The 18,902-nt window shown below is 38.4% G+C and overlaps 1 protein-coding gene across 1 annotated transcript; it reads left to right on the top strand.

Annotated features, from left to right (window-relative positions):
• Window positions 1-344: 344 nt before the first annotated feature.
• LOC147632829 (large ribosomal subunit protein uL30x-like) lies at window positions 345-972 on the top strand. The gene is made up of 2 exons (XM_086806933.1): window positions 345-476; window positions 564-972. The coding sequence occupies exons 1-2, from the start codon at window positions 345-347 to the stop codon at window positions 774-776; spliced, it is 345 nt and encodes a 114-aa protein (XP_086663059.1). The 3' UTR covers window positions 777-972.
• Window positions 973-18,902: the final 17,930 nt, after the last annotated feature.

Genomic DNA, 18,902 nt, shown 5'->3' with positions numbered 1-18,902 from the left:
GAAGCAAGACTTATCTGTGAATGCGTGGGGGACTCTGGATCTTGCTCTAAGGTAGGTGGTGTCCACTGGGCCACCAATCTGCTACCTCTAAGCCAGGGGTAGTACGTCCCATGCTAGGATGCTTCTCACTTTCACTAGTGCTGCCAAAGACTTGTTGAAAGAACAGTAGAGGGGGAGGAGACACACACACAGGAGAAAAACCTAATGTATATTGCAAACCCTAACCATAGAGGGAAGCCATCTCCACTCTCACACAAAGCATAATGCACTAATCCATAATCCACACGACACACTATGAGTTGTGTCCACACTTCTATGCATGTGATGTGTTTGATCTGATTTTGATGTCATTTAACTCTATGAACGTTACCAGGTACCCTAACTTGAAGAGTGTCAAGGAGCTGATCTACAAAAGAGGCTTTGGCAAGGTGGACGAGCAAAGAATTCCTTTGATGGACAACTCCATTATTGAGCAGGTCATTCTACTGTTTGTAGAGATTTTTACAATGCCCGTGTACATGCCTCAAAGTCTGACTGTCAATCTGTCTGTATATTTCACTCAGGCCCTTGGCAAGTATGGCATCATCTGCATTGAGGATCTTATACATGAAATTTACACAGTTGGCCCTCACTTCAAGGAGGCAAACAACTTTCTCTGGCCATTTAAGTTGAGCGCCCCACTTGGGGGCTTAAAGAAAAAAAGGAATCATTTCATTGAGTCTGGAGATGCAGGAAACCGAGAGGATTTTGTCAATGCTCTCAAATCAGAAGAATGAACTAGACTTCTGTTGGACTCTCTAGGCTTGACTTGGTCAGATGGTGTTTATTTGTGGTAGTCTGATTGGCCCCTTGAATTTTCCAATCCTGTCAGGATTGTCTTTTTGAAGTTTTCATTTTTTGAAGTTAATTTCGAATTAAGTATGTTAGCTGCACAGGCTCTAATTTATTATCTGTTTCATTATTGTTTAGTAATGTGCTTGTCTATCTAAAGCTAAATCTACAAAGGATTGCAGTGGAGTTGCTCTGTGGAGTCATTAGAGGAAAAATTGCTTTGTTAATTGTGTGATGCTATGGAATGTATGGGGCAGACTTAATCTGTCTGCTTGGAAGTTGATCCGGGGAGTCCAGTCTGAAGGAATCTTTTCACCATCTATATTGTTTTAATTCCTCTCTCTAAAGCTCCTCTCATGCCAAACACCTGTGGAATGTCAGAAAAATTGAGGACCCGCTTGGAAAATAGTGTCTAGAGTCTTCAGATATGTCAGTTTACCTTTTCAAATATGCATTGATTTTTTTCTAGACCATTTAAAATGACCTTTTGTGAACCCTCCTAGTACCTACCCTTGTCCTATCCCTAGCAATTCTCTTTTAAGTCTAGATGTTAGAATGAAATGTACTTAAAACACATCTTAAATATTGTTTTATCTGTGAATGCATGCCTCTTCCAAGGTTTTTTGATATGCAAGGATAGGTTAGCATCCCAGACTATTTTTTATTAAACTGTATATAAGCACTTATTTGTCCAAGGCAAGGCTAGCATCCTCGACTTATTTTTATTGAACTGTAAATAAGCACAGCTTGTTTTTTGGGTGAGTCGGTTTAGGCTTGGATGTATGAGGACAGAACTTCGGAGGTGTGGACAAGTGTAGTGGAACTTTCCAATATATTGACCTCATACATGACCATTCAATTTTGCATTTGCTGCTCGTTAGGTGTTCAACAAATTCAAGCAGTCCCCCTCCTCTCTCTCTTTCTCTCTCTCTCTCTCTCTCTCTCTCTCTCTCTCCAGTTGATGCTGTCATCTCAAAGAAAATCACTGCTTTGCCTGGCTGTAGGTTTGCATTACAAGTAGATGAACTGGGTTGGTAACAATTGATAATGTGCTCACATGGTGGTTGGGGAACCATCTTGCACTGCTGCATTTTTTCGTTGTGCGCTTATGCCCTGAATAACTAGGCAGGTCTCCATGATATACTTATTGCGGTCTTGTGGTTGATATTGTTAACTTGGGCCAAGGGAACACTGGATGATTTCTGGGTAAGAGTTGGAGGGGGTTGCTTCACTATATGGAAATTTGAGTATGTTGCAAGGGAAGTTAACTCTATTTGAAATCTTTTAACTTTACTTTGCGCGTGCCTATAATGTAGATAATGGTGCTTTACCGTTGTAGCAGCTCCCTCTCTCTCACAGTGCTAGAGTAGTGCGATATGGATATCAAGATGCCAATCAAGTGCCAAATATGCATATATTAGGATGCCAATAAAGCCCCAAACCTCAGTGTTGTGTTGTCACATGGATCATATATGGTCCATTGGCTTGGCTATGATCTCTCTCTCTCTCTTCATACATTCCTTGTCCCTACTGTATAGTCTGCTTCTCTCTTCTGATTTTAGCTCTACTGTTATCTGTCCTGACACTTTCAACGGTATTCTTCCTCATCTCTACAAACCTCTGTGGCTTTTGGCTAGTGTTTTATGTATGTCTAAATCCTCCCTTCCAGCCATTTAAGATGTTTATAAAAGTTCCAACCTGCTTCCTTTAATCTACTCTTTCGTAGATATTAACACATCCAAAAAATCTCCTGTCTTTGCAATGTGACCTGTTGCCAAATCATTTGAAGTTATAGTAGTTTCTCATTCAATGTGGATAATGGTCGCCATTTGTCTAGCTGGCACTGTTGTTTATCTGGAATGGTGGTACAAACCAACCATGACCTTGTGAATGGTCTTCGATCTCCGACATCAAGATAGCAGCTGAAGGAAATCATCATAGCATTTCACAAAACAAAAGTGTCCATGCTTTTAGATTCATCTACAACATTGCAAAAATTGACTTTTTATAATACTCTTGTGACAACTGGTGCTACCACAATTGTGAAACTTTGATCTTTCACCCCAACATTGGATTCTTAATTAAAAAATTGCATAATATTTAACGTGGTGCTGGTTACCAACATTTTTGAGAAATGTATTTACTTCAATAGTGGAAGCTCCAAATGCCTCATCTCTACGTTCTTTGTCCAACTACATTTATTTTTTGAAATAGCCACAGTGAAGTTGCCTTTCATGGTCAGGTTTGTATGTGTCTTCCTGGATTGTGCAGATGAACAATCCAAGATTAATGATAGAGCATGCTCGACAAGAAAGTTAAGGGGCATCATCCTATCTACATCCCTCACAAACACATCAAATGTATTCTTGCACTTCTTCACTCCGTGTCCATCAACAAAGGTTCCAAGGTAAATGTTGGAGCATGCTTAATAGGTAACTTCAAGGTTATCCTCTCTCTATCCCTCAAAAGCACGTCAAACTCATTCTTACACTTCTTCACTGCAACAATAGCTGGACATGCAACAAGATGAAACTAGGGGGTGGAACAATAGTTGGGTGGTTAAGGAGGTGCCACTCTCCTCCCAGAACGTGAATTCGATATTTTGACCCACCCTCTCCCTTTTCTCAACACAAAGAGGTGAAGGAGTGGGTTTCTTCTTTGCAAAAAGTAAAAAACAAAACAAGGAAGTAACTAGAAAATCATACTATATCTCAAACCATATGATGATCATAACTACTCTTGGCCAATCTTAGATTAAGGATGCATATGCCCATGTGAAAAGCTAACATACCCCATGCCAATCTTAGATTAAGGATGCATATGCCCATGTGAAAAGCTAACATACCCCGTGACATAAGGCACTACCAAGGTCTTTTCAAATGATAACTTCCCTTTGACACTAAACTTTTGTAAGCTCCTAATATAGGAAGGTACAAAATTTTCCACTTTAAAACATCTTTGCTACAAGCACTGAAGTAACATAAATCAAGAACCTTACCATCCATTCAAGGCAATTTCTTTTTCTTCCAATGGTTATCTCATAGCTCCCATTTTTGTATGTGATATAATGATCCTTGGAAATCAAAATTAACTGTTTTTGACTTAGGTAGGTCATGACACTTTAGCACTCTTTTGGTAACATGATTGCCCATTTGTATTTTTAACCTTTCTCCAATGTAGATTTCCTTCAATGTGTGTACCATACATTACTAAAAGAACATAGAAAAAAATGTTAAAATAAAAGAGAAGGCTCAATATTTCCTTTTAACCAATGGGGGGGTATTGTGTCATGTGTGTTTGCTATAAAAACGCAACATCTAATGCAAAAAATAAACTAGGTTCTACAAAATTATTTTTTCCTTGTGTTTTAGAGAACAAATGTTAGTGGACTTTGAGGTACTAAAAGATATTAGAGTCCCAAAGTTTTTCAATAAATGCTCAATACAAGAATGGATAGCAAATGTACAAACTTTGAATTCTTTTTCAAAATGCATTTATCATGGACATCAACATGTTAGAAAAGCTCCACCTTAATTATCCACACCATCATCATCTTCTCATCTAGTTATAATATTGTGCTCTACCTTCCATGGGATTGATTATAGAGTATCATGTGTTTTGTAATCCATGAGACTAGCGATAGAGTATAATGTGTTGTGCCTTCCTCAAGACTAGTCTAGTGATAGCCAAGATCTTGGTCAACTTGGGTATGAACTTAAGTGCCTAACTAGGAATACAAACTGCTAAACAAAATATGGTTGGGGACTAATAAATATTAGATTCTATACAAGGTCCAAATAGCAATTAGCATAGAAAGTAAAGTTAAGCTTTTTTTACAAGAAGTTATATCTCTTTAGTACATTGTCACAAAAAATGCTCCAAAGAATTGAAGTACTAAACATATGACAAGTTTTGAACTACTAAAAAGTTTGAACTGTTTTCACACAAACTACTCAATTTTCAAGCAATAGTCTCATAGTATTGTTGGACATCACCGAAGTTTTTGGGTGTTTCTTTCACTTTTATAATGATTCCCAAAGTGCATGGTCACTTCCACATTGCACAAATCCATGCTTTTCTAAATATCAATGCTAAAATTGCATTCATGGATTAAACTCATCATTATGGTGTACTTAGCTATAAGTTTCTGCAACTAAGAAGATTGAAAATTTCACAAACTTGATAAGAAAGTAGGTCCTAACTATTCATATGCTTGTGGGAACCCTCTTCCTCCTTGCCTTCACAAAAAAATTAAATACGTTCTTGCATTTTTCCACAACACTATTTTGAAATAAATATATTTGGGGGATGCACAGGCTTGTACCTGTAATCACATTAAGCGCATGAGTACTCTTTACAATCTTAGATTAGATGATGCATATGCCCATGTGAGCTAAATTACCTCTTGATATATGGCACTACAAAGGTCCTCCAAAATGATGATCATCTGCAACATGTGAACATGGGAAGCATAGAGGTGTTTCAATATTAAGTGGGTGACCACAAGCAAGAAAGGAAAAACATGTAGCTAAAACTATCTAGTTAGATCTCTTTCAAAGTTGGCACTATTGGATATTTTAGATCATTAGAACTTCCCACCTTCCAATAGAAATAAGAACTACCCCACAATGCCCCATTTAACCACCCCAACATGTGGCTCTAGCCACTAGTGTTGCCCAACCTAAATCACATGGCCATACTATGCAATTAGAAACTTTCAATAAATGGAGACAAGTGGTATGCTTTCCTACACATCATAGAGAATCATCCGTTTTACAAAAGCACGACAACCATTTCCTAATGCTACATGCTTATATTGCCTATGGAGTTTTACTTACCCAATATTTACACAAAGATCTATCTTCTACAAGCACTCATTGTAAGTGCAAACTAGATACAAGAAAGATATTTTAGTTATTAGAATATCTTAGATCATTGTTTTTTTTATGTTTAATATGTGGTAGAACTTTCCACCATCTTCCACTAGCAAGCACTACACCCCAAAATGCCCCACGTAACCACCCCACAAGTGGCCTCTAGCCACTAGTGATGCTTAGCCTAAATCACATGGCCATACTACACAATTTGAAACTTTCAACAAATGGAGATAAGAGATATGATTTCCTACACATTGTAGAGAAACATCTATTACAAAAGCATGATCACCCATTTCCTAATGCTACATGCTTATACCACCAATGGAGCTATACTTACCTAATACCTATACAAAGATTTATCTTCTACACAGGCATCACTGATTGTACGGCCAAGCTAGATTTGTTGAGAAAGATATTTTAGTTATTAAAATCTCATGTGTATTCATGCTATTATCTTGTTATTTTTCATGTCCTACAAAGGCATGTGTTATGAAGGATTATGTTGTTTTATTATTATATGTTATATGTCATTCATGGGTCATGTGGTATATGTTGTGTGTTATGTATGAAATGGTGTACCCAAATGTTATATGTTGTGTCACAAATTTTTGCATGTCATGTGCCGTGTGATACATGCTATGTGTTATGTTACTCGTCATGTATTACAAATCAAATTCATGTATCAAATGGTTTATGTTGTGCTATGCAATATGTGCTATATTTTGTGTCTATTGTATGTTATGTTTTGTGATGTATGTCAAATATGGTTTATGTTGTTTGTTATTCATAACATATAACATAAAGTGGTATATGTTATGAGTTACAAATCATATGTCACAATGTCATGCTATGTCTGCTATGCCATTTGACATATACCACTGCATAACACGTAATGTTATAAAGTGGTATATGTCATGAGTTACAAATCATGTCACAATGTCATGCTATGTATGCTATGCCATTTGACATTTACATGAAATGATATGTTCAAGATATAATATACACGTTAATAAATACATGAACTCTTATAAAAGATAATAATATAGACATTAATAGGTACATAGAGCTAGCATGCTTTCTCTCAATTAAAAAATAGGTACATAGAGCTAACATGATTTCTCCCAAACAGCTATAAAATATAAAATCAAGAATGATACTTTCCTTCTTTGCAATATAAAGATAGTGCCATGTGCTATGTGAGTAATCCATCATATGTCTTAATATACATACTCTATGTGTGCAAGGCTATACATTGTGTTGTGTGCTATGCAGCATATGTGATATATTATATATATATATATATATGTTATATGGATGGTATCAATAGTATCTCATATCTTTTATGTGCCATGTGTGGTGATGAAAAATACGTTGAGAAATATGGTGCCATGGAGCACAAGGAAGGAGTGTAAGTCTAGCAAGCTGCCACATTGGTAAGTATGAATTGTCCCACATGAGCTAACAAAGCCAAGATGTACCCACTTCATATAAAAGGGGTTACTTTCAAGCAATCAAATCAAGCAAGCTCTCAATTCTTTCTATGAGTACACACTTTAGTCTTGTAACCTAATTGAACTTGAGTCTAAAGCTTAATTAGTTAGGTTTTCATCTCATTATGTGGGTACCTAGGAGGCATCCACCTTAGTTTAGGGTTGAGCGCATCTGCAACCACATTTTCTTTTCACGGCCGATAATTTATTTCAAAATCAAATTCTTGTAGGGTTTGCATCCCTTTGGGTGAAGATCCACTTCAGACTTTGATGATCTGTCATCAAGGTGAACCTTTGTCCCAAAAGATAATGTCTCCACACATCTTCAGAGCATACACTACTGAGAGTAACTCCAAATCATGGACGGCATAATTCCTCTCATGTGTTCTGAGTTTTCTGGATTCATAGGCCACTGCATGACCTTCCTGCATCAGAGCACTGCCTAAGGCAAAACCCACTGGCATTAGTAACTACATCAAAGGGTTTGGTAAAATCTTGCAATTTAAGGACAGGGTTGGTTACTAAGGCTGTCTTTAGCTGGTAAAATCTTGCAATTTAAGGACAGGGTTGGTTACTAAGGTTGTCTTTAGCTTGTCAAAGGCACTCTGACACATTGCAGCCCACTAAAAATCATGAGAAGTGGTGCTCGATTTGTCAAGCTAACCATACTAGCATGGAGTGTCCACATTTGAGACCCTGTCCCGCTCTCTATTTATCGTCAGAGGAGATGGGACAATCATGAAACCACAAATTGCTACCAACAAGCTCGAGCCCTACCCCAAGCCTTGTTGGCAAACCCTAGGCAATCGTTGGCCTTGCCAACACTAGCACTACATAATGCACCCCAACTAGGCCACGAAGTGGCCCAGAGAGGAATTCTTATGGTACTAGAAGTGCCCTTGCCACCCCTTGTACTTCCACCACAACTCGCACTACCTCAAATCACCCTCGTTTGTCAATTAACCTTGATTGAAATCTTCGAAGAAGGTGACGAGGGGAAGCCACTGAAGGGACCACCTTCTCCAACTAGTCCACCCTTTTAGATTCTAAGTCACTATGTGACCGGATGTAACCCATATACCTAACACAACAACCCCAACTCCACATGGATAGGATGAAAAACATGGCTAAACAACCACCCATGCAATGCTATCATTGTGTAGGACCTCACCAAGTAGCTGAGTGTCCAATCAAGAAAGGGATGGCAAGTACTCCTGTGAATACTTCCACCTTAACTCCTTTATGCATAGGGTGTGGAATTGACCATATTTACAAGGACTATCCACTAAGAGTAATGGCTTCATCCACACGGTTCCACTTAATGCAGTTACCAAAATGCAAAGTCAAAGAAGGGCCGTAGTTCACACTGCTATAGCTGAGGCATTAACCTTGCAAAATCAGGGACACCCTCGACTCACAAAAGTTCTATCCCATAAGGATGTCCCAGAGTAAGCACACATAATAAGGCACTCGTGGAAGAAGAAGGCCACAAGGATAGGCAAGGGGGATAGCCATGTGGTCATAAAGAGTGGATCCAAAGATGGAACAATCACCAATGACTCAGGGAAAGTACTACCTTCAGTAGGATGAATAGATCCCAACCAGCTACCTCAAAAGTTAGCTGAATATCCCAACCACCCCATTGAAGAAAAGGAAAGGCTAAAAGCAGCTCAAGAGTTGGTCAGGGACTTTCAATCTCAACTGGAGGATGAGCCTCCAATGGCATATCTTGAACCATCTCCCTCAATGTCTGATCTAAGACCAACTGAGGAAGCTCCGGGACATAGCAGAGGTTTCCAAGACAAAACACCCTCTGAGAGACCTCCTTAAGTGGTAGCACCAATAGTTGTAGACAAACCTAGTTGAAGAGTATCTCAAAAACCTTGGAGATGATTGCCCGAAAAGGATAGAAACGGAATTCCAGGTCCCAATACCCTACAACTGCAAAAGCCTAAAAATGGACAAGGGTGATCCAACTTAAGAAACTGCATCCGTTCCTAGAGACATTGCAAGTCTCTCCTCCTTCCTCTCTTCTCAAATCCAAATCCCCATTGGCACCTTACTTCAAGGTAGCCTAAGCTTATGGAAAGATTTGAAAGATTGGATGGAAGGACGTCTAGGAGCAGGAATGTAAGAGCTCACAGAGCTAGACAGCTCTAACAAGACAGATGAGGATGAATTCATAGAGCCCCGAGTAATCACCGGTGCCCCCATTATTCGAGTTAACAAACTGGTGTAATACTTTGAAGGTGACAAACTCAATGCAGTGCTACCCATAACCTTCAATGGCCTTCAGCAGGTCACCGCCATTCTGGATGGAGGGGCGAGAGTGAGCATTGTTACTAAACAATGCTAGGAAAAATGGGGAGAGGATGACCTGCCCCGCTGCTCATGAAACTTGCTGATGGAGCCATCACAAGGCTAATAGGCCTCTTGAGGGATCATCAAGATCCTTGGGACCAACTTCCAACAGACCTTTCATGGGGTGATGAATTTTGGCCAGCTGTTGCCTGTTTCATATGATTGCATCCTAGGATATCCCTTTATGAGAGAAACAAAAAATGATCCGAAAAAAAGAACAAATGGTCAAGATCAACCTGCACACTTGGAAGGTACATCCCATGAGTGGTCATCCTTTTGCAGAGAATTCAATAACAACAACTTGATCCACTGCAGTCCACTTATGCCAAACATGAGGAAAGGGATAGCATGGAATTCGCACCTCTCCTAGATTCGGAAGTCTTTGAGAATCGATGCATATCCTTGCTATCTTGGACATTCTTCCAACGTGTATAGGAACCCGATTTGCCACATCTGCTAGGCAAGAAATCACATCCGTCTACATGCTAAGCCCTGCATGTATGCCCGAACTCACAAGTCATGAGCCTGAAAATGACAATAGTGAGGAACCATTATGGAGAAACCATCCATGCAGAACTCATAAACCCAATGGTTTTTTTGGAAAAGATACATACGTCACCCCTCTGATTTAGACACACATTGGTTAAAATCTTCATGCCTCTTGTTTTGTTGCTCCTGGCATTCTTCCTCTCCCTCTTGATTTCACAAAGGTTCTTTATTCTATTGTTCTTGATCTTGCTGGAACAAAACCCCTTCCGAAAACCTTCTTGGGATGATGCGGTCACCCATCACTTCATCTGGAGGCCTTTGACTACCCACCGTCGCCTGCAGGTACTGCATTACTATGCTTGAGCTTCCCTCATTCTCCATGCACTGTCCATTGCACTACTATGACTCCCTCTCGTGAACATACCTGACACAAGGACATGGACACTTCTACTCTTGATCTACCCCGACTAGCTTCTTTATGTCAGACATTTTCCAGGTGAATATGCATGTCATAAGTTTTCCAGAAGAATATGCATGTCATGCGCAGTAGCTCAGTTCAAGATTCTTGTGTAGTCTATTGAGATATAAAAGTGAATAGGGTGTGTGAGGGAACAAGCCCTTAGCAAGAGGCTATAAAAGAGAATTTGTAAATGAGTGAGAAGCTGTGAAAAGGTGAGAAGTATCTACTGGGAGAGAAAAAAGGGTAGCATGAGAAGATTTAGGATGTGTGGAGATATTCTGGGAAGAGGTGGAGAGAATCAAGCAAAAGAGGTGGAGTGAATCAAGGAGAGATCAGTGGGATTAGATGCTTGGATGTAAACTCTATAAATTGAGGCATTAGCCTAATGAGAATTTGCTAGTGAATGTCTTGTGGGTTAGTCTGTATCTTGTCTCTATTCTCTGTATTGCATAGATCTGTCCATTTTTTGTCAATCGCATGCATGTCTAGAAGTTAACTTCTATTCAAAATCATGAAGGATCTAGGTACTTACTTGTGCATCATGACTAACTCCCCAAGCTTAGGTGTCTAGGTCGGTAGCTCAACACGCTAGCATTGGCTTGTAACATTGGGTATATCTATATTAGTTGCTACTCTTCAGGAGCTGATGAGGTGATCCGGAACCATGCAAGTGTCAGGTCTTGATCAAACATTAACACTTTTAGTGATCCTATTGGGTAATGGTATGCCAGGAAGGGGAGTAGGAAGATGGAGGCTAGACTATGTTAAATTTGCAGCAATGTGATGAGCTATGGTGGATCAAATGCTAGAATCAACATCATTAACAAAGAGATTAGATGATGATTAGTGAGCAATTATCTGATAACTTAATGTAGGCATGGATAATAAAAAACTAGCAAATTCTCATTAGGCCAATGCCTCAATTTATAGAGTTTACATCCAAGCATCTAATCCCACTGATCTCTCCTTGATTCACTCCACCTCTTTTGCTTGATTCTCTCCACCTCTTCCCAGAATATCTCCACACATCATAAATCTTCTCATGCTACTCTTTATTCTCTCCCAGTAGATACTTCTCACCTTTTCACAGCTTCTCACTCATTTAAAAATTCTCTTTTACAGCCTCTTGCACTAAGGGCTTGTTCCCGCACACACCCTATTTACAATCCTTCTGATCTCTCCTTGATTCACTCCACCTCTTTTGCTTGATTCTCTCCACCTCTTCCCAGAATATCTCCACACATCCTAAATCTTCTCATGCTACCCTTTATTCTCTCCTAGTAGATACTTCTCACCTTTTCAGAGCTTCTCACTCATTTAAAGATTCTCTTTTATAGCCTCTTGCTGTTCCCGCACACACCCTATTCACTTGTATATTTCAACACCTCCCCTCAAGTGAATACTCCTAGCACACCCTATACCAAGTTTCCCTCTTACTTGTTAGTCCGCCTCAAGTCCCTAAACTCATAGTCCTTGACACTCTCTCTCTCTATATGTCCAAGGCTACTACAAGTGCCTATGACCTTGACTAAAGTGCTCACACATACATCTACCACATGGCCTACATCATCGGTGGCTCAGAGGTGGTTTTACTCTATTGGGGCAGGTTACATTGGTTGTGGAGTTTCTCTCTCTCTCTCTCTCTCTCTCTCTCTCTCTCTCTCTCTCTCTCTCTCAGAAAAGATGATTGACTCCACTTTCCTCCATGAAGTTTGCCGATGTCGTTCCTTCTCCACTGGGTTTGCTATAGCAGTCTCTTGCCATGTGTCCTGGCTTCCCACAGTTGTGGCAAGTGAAGGTCCTTCCTCCTACTCTGCCTCTTCCTCGTGCTCGTCTCCTCGAGAGAATCCTCCTTGGGTGAAGAATGCTTTTTCCTCTCTAGCTGTTGAGGCTAGCCATTTCTTCTCTTTGACCTTGGTCTCTTGCTCTAGTAGAGCTCCTTCTATCTCGTGCAGCTTCAATTTAGGTACATTCTTTAAGATTACTACAATGTTTTCATATTCACCTTTGTCCACACTCTTCAGAAGCATTGCTAGTGCCTCATCATCTTCTACCTTTTTGCCAATGGCTGGCAGTTGTTGCTTAATGCTTTTGTATTTATTTAAGTGTGTGATTAAAGGTTCACTTTGCATTAACAGATTTATCTTTGAATTTTTTCCTTGAGTGCCAAATAATTTATTGAGTTCATCCCATACATCTTTTGCCCATTGTATCCCTGTGATGTGGTGAATGATTTCATCATTTAAACTGAGTGCGATAAGTCCTAATGCTTTCTCATTCCTGCTCTTCCACTCATTTTCCCCACTCACCTCTGGGCATTCATCTCTTCCCTCAACTAGCCCCCACAGATTTTTCCTCATGAGCAAATACATGGTTTTTGTTTGCCATGTATAAAATTGCTCCCCATTAAATTTGGCTATCTCTTGTGTCGTGCTCGATGATGTGAAGGGGGTCTTACCTCTTGATCCAATTTCAAGATTCAAGGGTAGTGTCTATCCTTTTACAACTTAATCTGGTGTTTAAGTGATGATTACAATAGATTTATCAACATAAATTCACCAGAAATTACATGAAACAAAGGGTAACAAATCTGTACTGAATGGTTGGAGTGTCAAACCATCTCCGAATTGCAATATGAAGTTATAAGGATCTGTATCAGGTACCCAATGGTTAATTTGAACCCTCAATTGCACCAAAATACAGTGATTAGTGTTGATTAATAAGGCTCTAATACCATGTTAAATTTGCAGCAATGTGATGAGCTATGGTGGATCAAATGCTAGAATCAACATTATTAACAAAGAGATTAGATGATGATTAAGATGTGATTAGTGAGAAATTAAGATGTGATTAGTGAGAAATTAATTGATAGCTTAATGTAGGCATGGATAATAAAAAATCAGCAAATTCTCATTAGGCATGGATAGGAATTTCCATTGAGAGCTAAGAAGGTCTATGAGGTTGAACATAACTTCCTTTGCCACTACTTTGCGTAAGGGCTTTCAAAAGTAGGATCATGAAGGAGGGCGATAAGGTCCGACCACTTGATGCATAAATGCACCAAAACCCTCCACCCATCATTGGTATTGCCACAAGCCTCTTTAAGAAAATCCCTATAAAGCAAACTGTAATCACTGCTGTTAAAATATAATGGCATTAAGTTAGTAAGAACAATTGAGCCAAAGTGTAGTGCAAACTTACTTAGTGGCATGAATTCTCCTTTTCTGAGTACCACTGCCCAACTTTTTCAATTGACTCCCAATGCTTTCTTGCACTCCCTGCCTCCATTTGGGGTGCATTTTAACCGTTTAAATGTCTCTTCTAGCTTTGTGATGCGTACATACTTCTCTCCATTATTAGTAGAGCCTAGATCCTTCATCTTTTGATTGGCCTCTATCAAGGCTTGCTGGCATTGATTAGAAGGGATTGCATGCCCTGTAGTAGATGAGAGTGTAGATATCAGCTTTGCAATGCTCTAGACATGGATAGCCTTTTGCAGTAGCCCAATAATCCCTTATCCCTTTCACCTACAAATTGTACAAATGTGGATAAGTCCCTGAATGGAGGAGTATCTAGAATAGGTAGATCGATGACCACCAACCCAAAGATATACATTCTTCTTTCCTGTGCTCCTCAATGCATACACAGTATGAGGAGGGATTGATTGTTTAGGATTCGCATACTTCAAACATGGGTACTCCTCATGAACATGCACATACTTCAAACATGGGTACTCCTCATGAACATGCACATACATATCAAGATTACTTTTAGGTAGTGAGACATTAGTATTGGTGATTTCTTGTAAGAGGTTGGAAATCAAAATTCAAAAAGAAATCAGAAGAAATGCTTGAAAATTTTTAACAAAAAAAAAGAGAAGAAGGAGAAATGTTTTTTATGAAATGAGGAAAAAATGAAATTTAATCATTTTGCCTTGGTGGGAACATGCAAGGTGACCTCCGGTCACTATCTTTGTATACAGAGGGTTAGTGCTAAACTGATACCACTCACAACTTTCCTAGACCATAAGTGCATATGGTCGACCTTCTCAAAAAGATATCTCCTTGTAGCCAAGATTGTTTAACACTAGTCTTGTAATTGAGCCACTTTTGTGGCTTTGAGCCACAAAAGTGGCTTCAAGGGTACCTTCAACAATTTGATAAAATGAAGTGTTATTTTTTTGTAATTTTCTATGAAATTTGGTTGACTTGAAGTAGAGTCATGTTCTAATGGGGTGGCAAAATCTCAAGGCTTGATGTTTTTGTATTAAAAAACTACCAAAGATTTTAAAATGGACCAATATTGAAGAAAATCAGAGGGAAAAACTTAAGGAAAGAGTGGGTTGAACTGTGTTTTTATTTGGTGGCTGGCTCATTGGTCGCTTTGTGATCTCAAATTAGCAAAATCATTGGCTTGCTTATTTATTCACAAGTTACTTTAATCATTTTGATCATCTTACGTTTCTTTAATAACCTTACGCACTTATATAAGCATATAAAGGTAACCTGTTGACACCTGCGTATAAATCTGTAGCACTAAGTCCTCAAAAGAGCCATGGGTAGAATTATATACACACAAAGAAGCAAATATGCCCTGTGTTTGCTATTCATAAGTTGCATACCATCCCTTGAAGGGGTTGCATGTTATCTAAGAAAGTTGCATACCATCCCTTGAAGGGGTTGCATGTTCACTATTTAAGGGGGTTGCATGCTATCTAAGAAAGTTCTTTGTGCCTAAATATTAGTGTTTAGGGTTTAATACCAGAGATAATTAAATGGTTTAACAATATTGATTACATTTATCACAACATAGTGCTAGATATAATGATGGTATGAACTATATCAATAGATACATACATATGAAGTATTGATATATACATATGAAGTGTTGTAACATAAAGTGCTCAGTTAAAAGTATGCCATAAGGTGTTCTTGGTGTTTGAGTAATGTTGTGAATTGTGAATCTCTCTCTCTTGGTTTTTGAGTAATGTTGATGATGGTGAATCTCTCTCTCTTGGTTTTTGAGTAATGTTGATGATGGTGAATCTCTCTTGTAAGAGCTCTCTCCACATCTTATGTAGTTATGTGTTCCACATGTTCTGTTCTAATAACAAGTCTCCATGCAAGTGTAGTTGATTGTTCTACTAAGAAATTCCTTATCTTTTGATACAATTAATAGAATTTATACCAACAATTGTTTGTTTCAAGTGATGATTGTGCCAAACAATTGTGCCAACAAGAGGTTGAACTAGTTTGCAATAGACATGATCAATTTTAGATAGAAGAGGGGAAAGAAGGTGAATGAAATTCCCACATCCCAATTCATGAAACGGACAAATGTGACACAATGAGAATATGGCCATTACATAAGTGTGTGAAATGTTGCCGACATTCCCATTATAGCACCATATAATGGGTGCGATCATTATGTAATGGGTGCTTACAATCCTTAGGGTAGAAAGTGGGGAAATACAACCATCCCACATGATATTATATCGTAGGTAACCCACTTTTAAAATCCACGTGCCTATGTTAGGAGGAGACAAGACAAGCAATGTCCTCCTAAGGTGATATGCCACTCTCACATTTTAGAAATGCAACATTACAACAGGGATGTTTGCTTAAAAAATTGAAAGAATATGGTGGTAACTTAAAAGGTGTACCTTTGAATGATGATCTTGAAAGTGAAGCCTTTGTGAGAATGATGTGGAAAATGTCATAGTTGATCAAGATGCCCTTGAAATGGGTGTGAATTTAATCATATCTCCTTACCTAAATAGAAGGGAACAAGGAATTGAATCAGCAAACATGGATGACATGCCTGTTACTAAAAGTGATCTAGGTGTTCATCGTAGAAAATGAGGGAGGCCTAAAAAGTTTGTAGTAAGGGAAAGGGAAGAATGGGGTTCATCTCCTCAAAATTAATCATTGCATGAAACATCCCTAGCTGAAGCAAATGAATCAATAGAGAATGCCTCATGGAGGAAAAGAGGAAGACCAAAAAAGCAGATTGTGCTTGAGGTACCCTGTGTGCCTAATGGACAAGAGTTTGAGGCTAGGCCATTTGAAACCATAGAGTGGGAAAATGGTGCAGTTCTTTTGTGTGAGCCTCCTAATACCTTCATGCTAATCCCTTCATGTGATGTGGAACCATATCCATTGATTCAATCATAGAAAAGAATGATTGAGTTTCCATTCTAGTTGTTTCTTACATTGTTTTCATTAGAGTTAGTTGACTCTATCATCATAGAGACAAATAGGTATGCACATGAAGTAAGAGCTAATGTGAGAGAGCGGCATTCCACAATGAGGTCATTGGGAAATCTTGACATGCATTCTTTCTTTAGATTCTTGGGTTTAGTACTTCCTGCTACATTATTGCAGAAGTGTCCAAACATTGAGGCTTATTGGAAAGGGGAAACAAAAGGGGCCTTGCAATATCCTAATTTTTGCAAGAAGATGAGTCTCATGAGGTTTCAACAAATTAAAAGATTTCTTAATTTGAGAGATAAGAATAAGCCAATCAATAAAAAGACTCGTGAATATAGATGTTGACAATTTTTGCAAATGGAAGAGACTAAATAAAACTCTCAAGAAGTGTTATCATGTGGGAAGGGATGTGACAATTGATCAGAGGATGATCCCTACTCATATCGTATAACAAGCACAACCCTATCAGGATGTACTTGTCTAAGAAGCCACACAAATTTGGAATTGAAGTGTATAATTTGTGCGATTCTAGAACTGCATATAATTATCATTTTCATGTTTATGATAAGCTTCCACGAAATAAGGGTTTGGGCTATTTAATGGTAACTGAGCTTGTCAAAACCCTACCGTCAAAGGGACATTATGTGTATTTTGATCAAGGCTTTACTTCATTTAAACTTTTACAGTGGTGGCTAAAACATAATGGGTTTGGAGGGACACGCACCATGGTGGTTGCTAAAAATTCTAGAGTGTGGCCAAAACAATTTGTGTGGCTAGATAACTGAGCTGCTCGTGGTTCATCACAATATGCATTTTGTAGAAAAACTGCCTTATTTGCTTCTTGTTGGATGGATGCCAAACCTGTGTTTGTCACAAGCAATGTTTGGGGTATGGGAAATGTGACTTGCACTCACCAAGTTGGCAATGCACAAGCCATAGTATGATGCGCAAAAGCAGTAATGCAATATATTGCAAACAAAGTAGGTTGTGACACATTCAATCAAATGTGTCTTGCTGCATCATATTCAGTGGAAGAAAGCATGGTTTGTTGGAAGTAGTGGCACAAAACATTTTGGGGATCGTTAGATGCTATTTGCATGAATGCTTTCATAATATATAAGAACTGGCATAAAAATGTGATGCACCATGAGCTTCTTGTGAGCGTGCAACATGTCACAAGGGCTAGCAATGTAAATGGCAATATAAATAGAGGTGAAAATACTACTCTCTATGCAAATCATGTACTTGTGAAGAAGCAGGGCCTAGAAACAAGCATTGTGTGGTATGCGCCAAACGATGGAAAGAAGATGCAGGCATTGGAAAGAAATGGCATGCAAAGTGCACAATTTGAAAATGTGCAAAATGTAACAAACATATGTGTCCACATGAATTCTTTGTGGACTACCACACCTCAGTGAGGCCTAGTCAACTATCTTTTATACATCTTAGTTATACACTCAACCATATACTTTTACAAACTTTGTTTTCTTTGAATTTTTTTAAAACTTGCTAAGTGTGTTGAATCATCACTAATGTGTGGGCTTTTGGCAAGTTTTTTGGCATGGATGGTGGAAATGCTAGATGCTGACTGGGAGATGGATGCTAACTTATGAGAGACTTGATAGAGTTATGCTGCTCATCTTTTTATTAGACTTTGTAGTTACATTTATGTAATAATTTTCATCCACTTTGGCAAATATCTATATTTACAAATCAATTTAGATGCTTATTGTAGTCTTATATTTGGAAGATATATATATATATATATTTAGTTCATGTCCCCCACAGTGCAATGCTACTTATTTGAACGTAATAAATTTCATACTCAACAATTATTTTTTGTGTGCCATATTTTTTTTCAACTCTTATGATATATGAAGGATTTTTACAATTAGTGGCATTCATATAAATTTCACATATTATTAGTAATGAAGTATTCCAAATCATAAAAATTAGCCACAAAAGTGGCTTTGTAAATAAAAATACCAATTGTTTTAACAAAATTACCACAACAATTCGCACGCTAAATTTCAATAGTGTATTGATTGTATGTTTGCTTATATATAGAAGTATTTTTTTGGTGTGAACATGATTGTGCTAAAAAAATCATGACTATAGTTTTTTATGAGAAGTTTAAAAGTTATAGCAAAAATTGAAATTCGTCCTAACATATGCAACATAAACA

This window comes from Cibotium barometz, chromosome 13 (assembly GCF_041138505.1).
Source record: "Cibotium barometz isolate CiBa-2024 chromosome 13, ASM4113850v1, whole genome shotgun sequence".
Classification (NCBI taxonomy): Eukaryota; Viridiplantae; Streptophyta; class Polypodiopsida; order Cyatheales; family Cibotiaceae; genus Cibotium; species Cibotium barometz.
Note: the sequence above shows the minus strand (reverse complement) of the source record. Positions and strands in the feature narration are given on the sequence as shown.

What these genes read in the sequence shown, in the direction of transcription:
- LOC147632829 (XM_086806933.1), top strand. Translation starts at nt 345, where the DNA reads ATGTCATTTAACTCTATGAACGTTACCAGGTACCCTAACTTGAAGAGT. An exon ending in ACAACTCCATTATTGAGCAG is followed by an intron (nt 477 to 563) that starts GTCATTCTACTG and finishes TATTTCACTCAG; the next exon opens with GCCCTTGGCAAGTATGGCAT.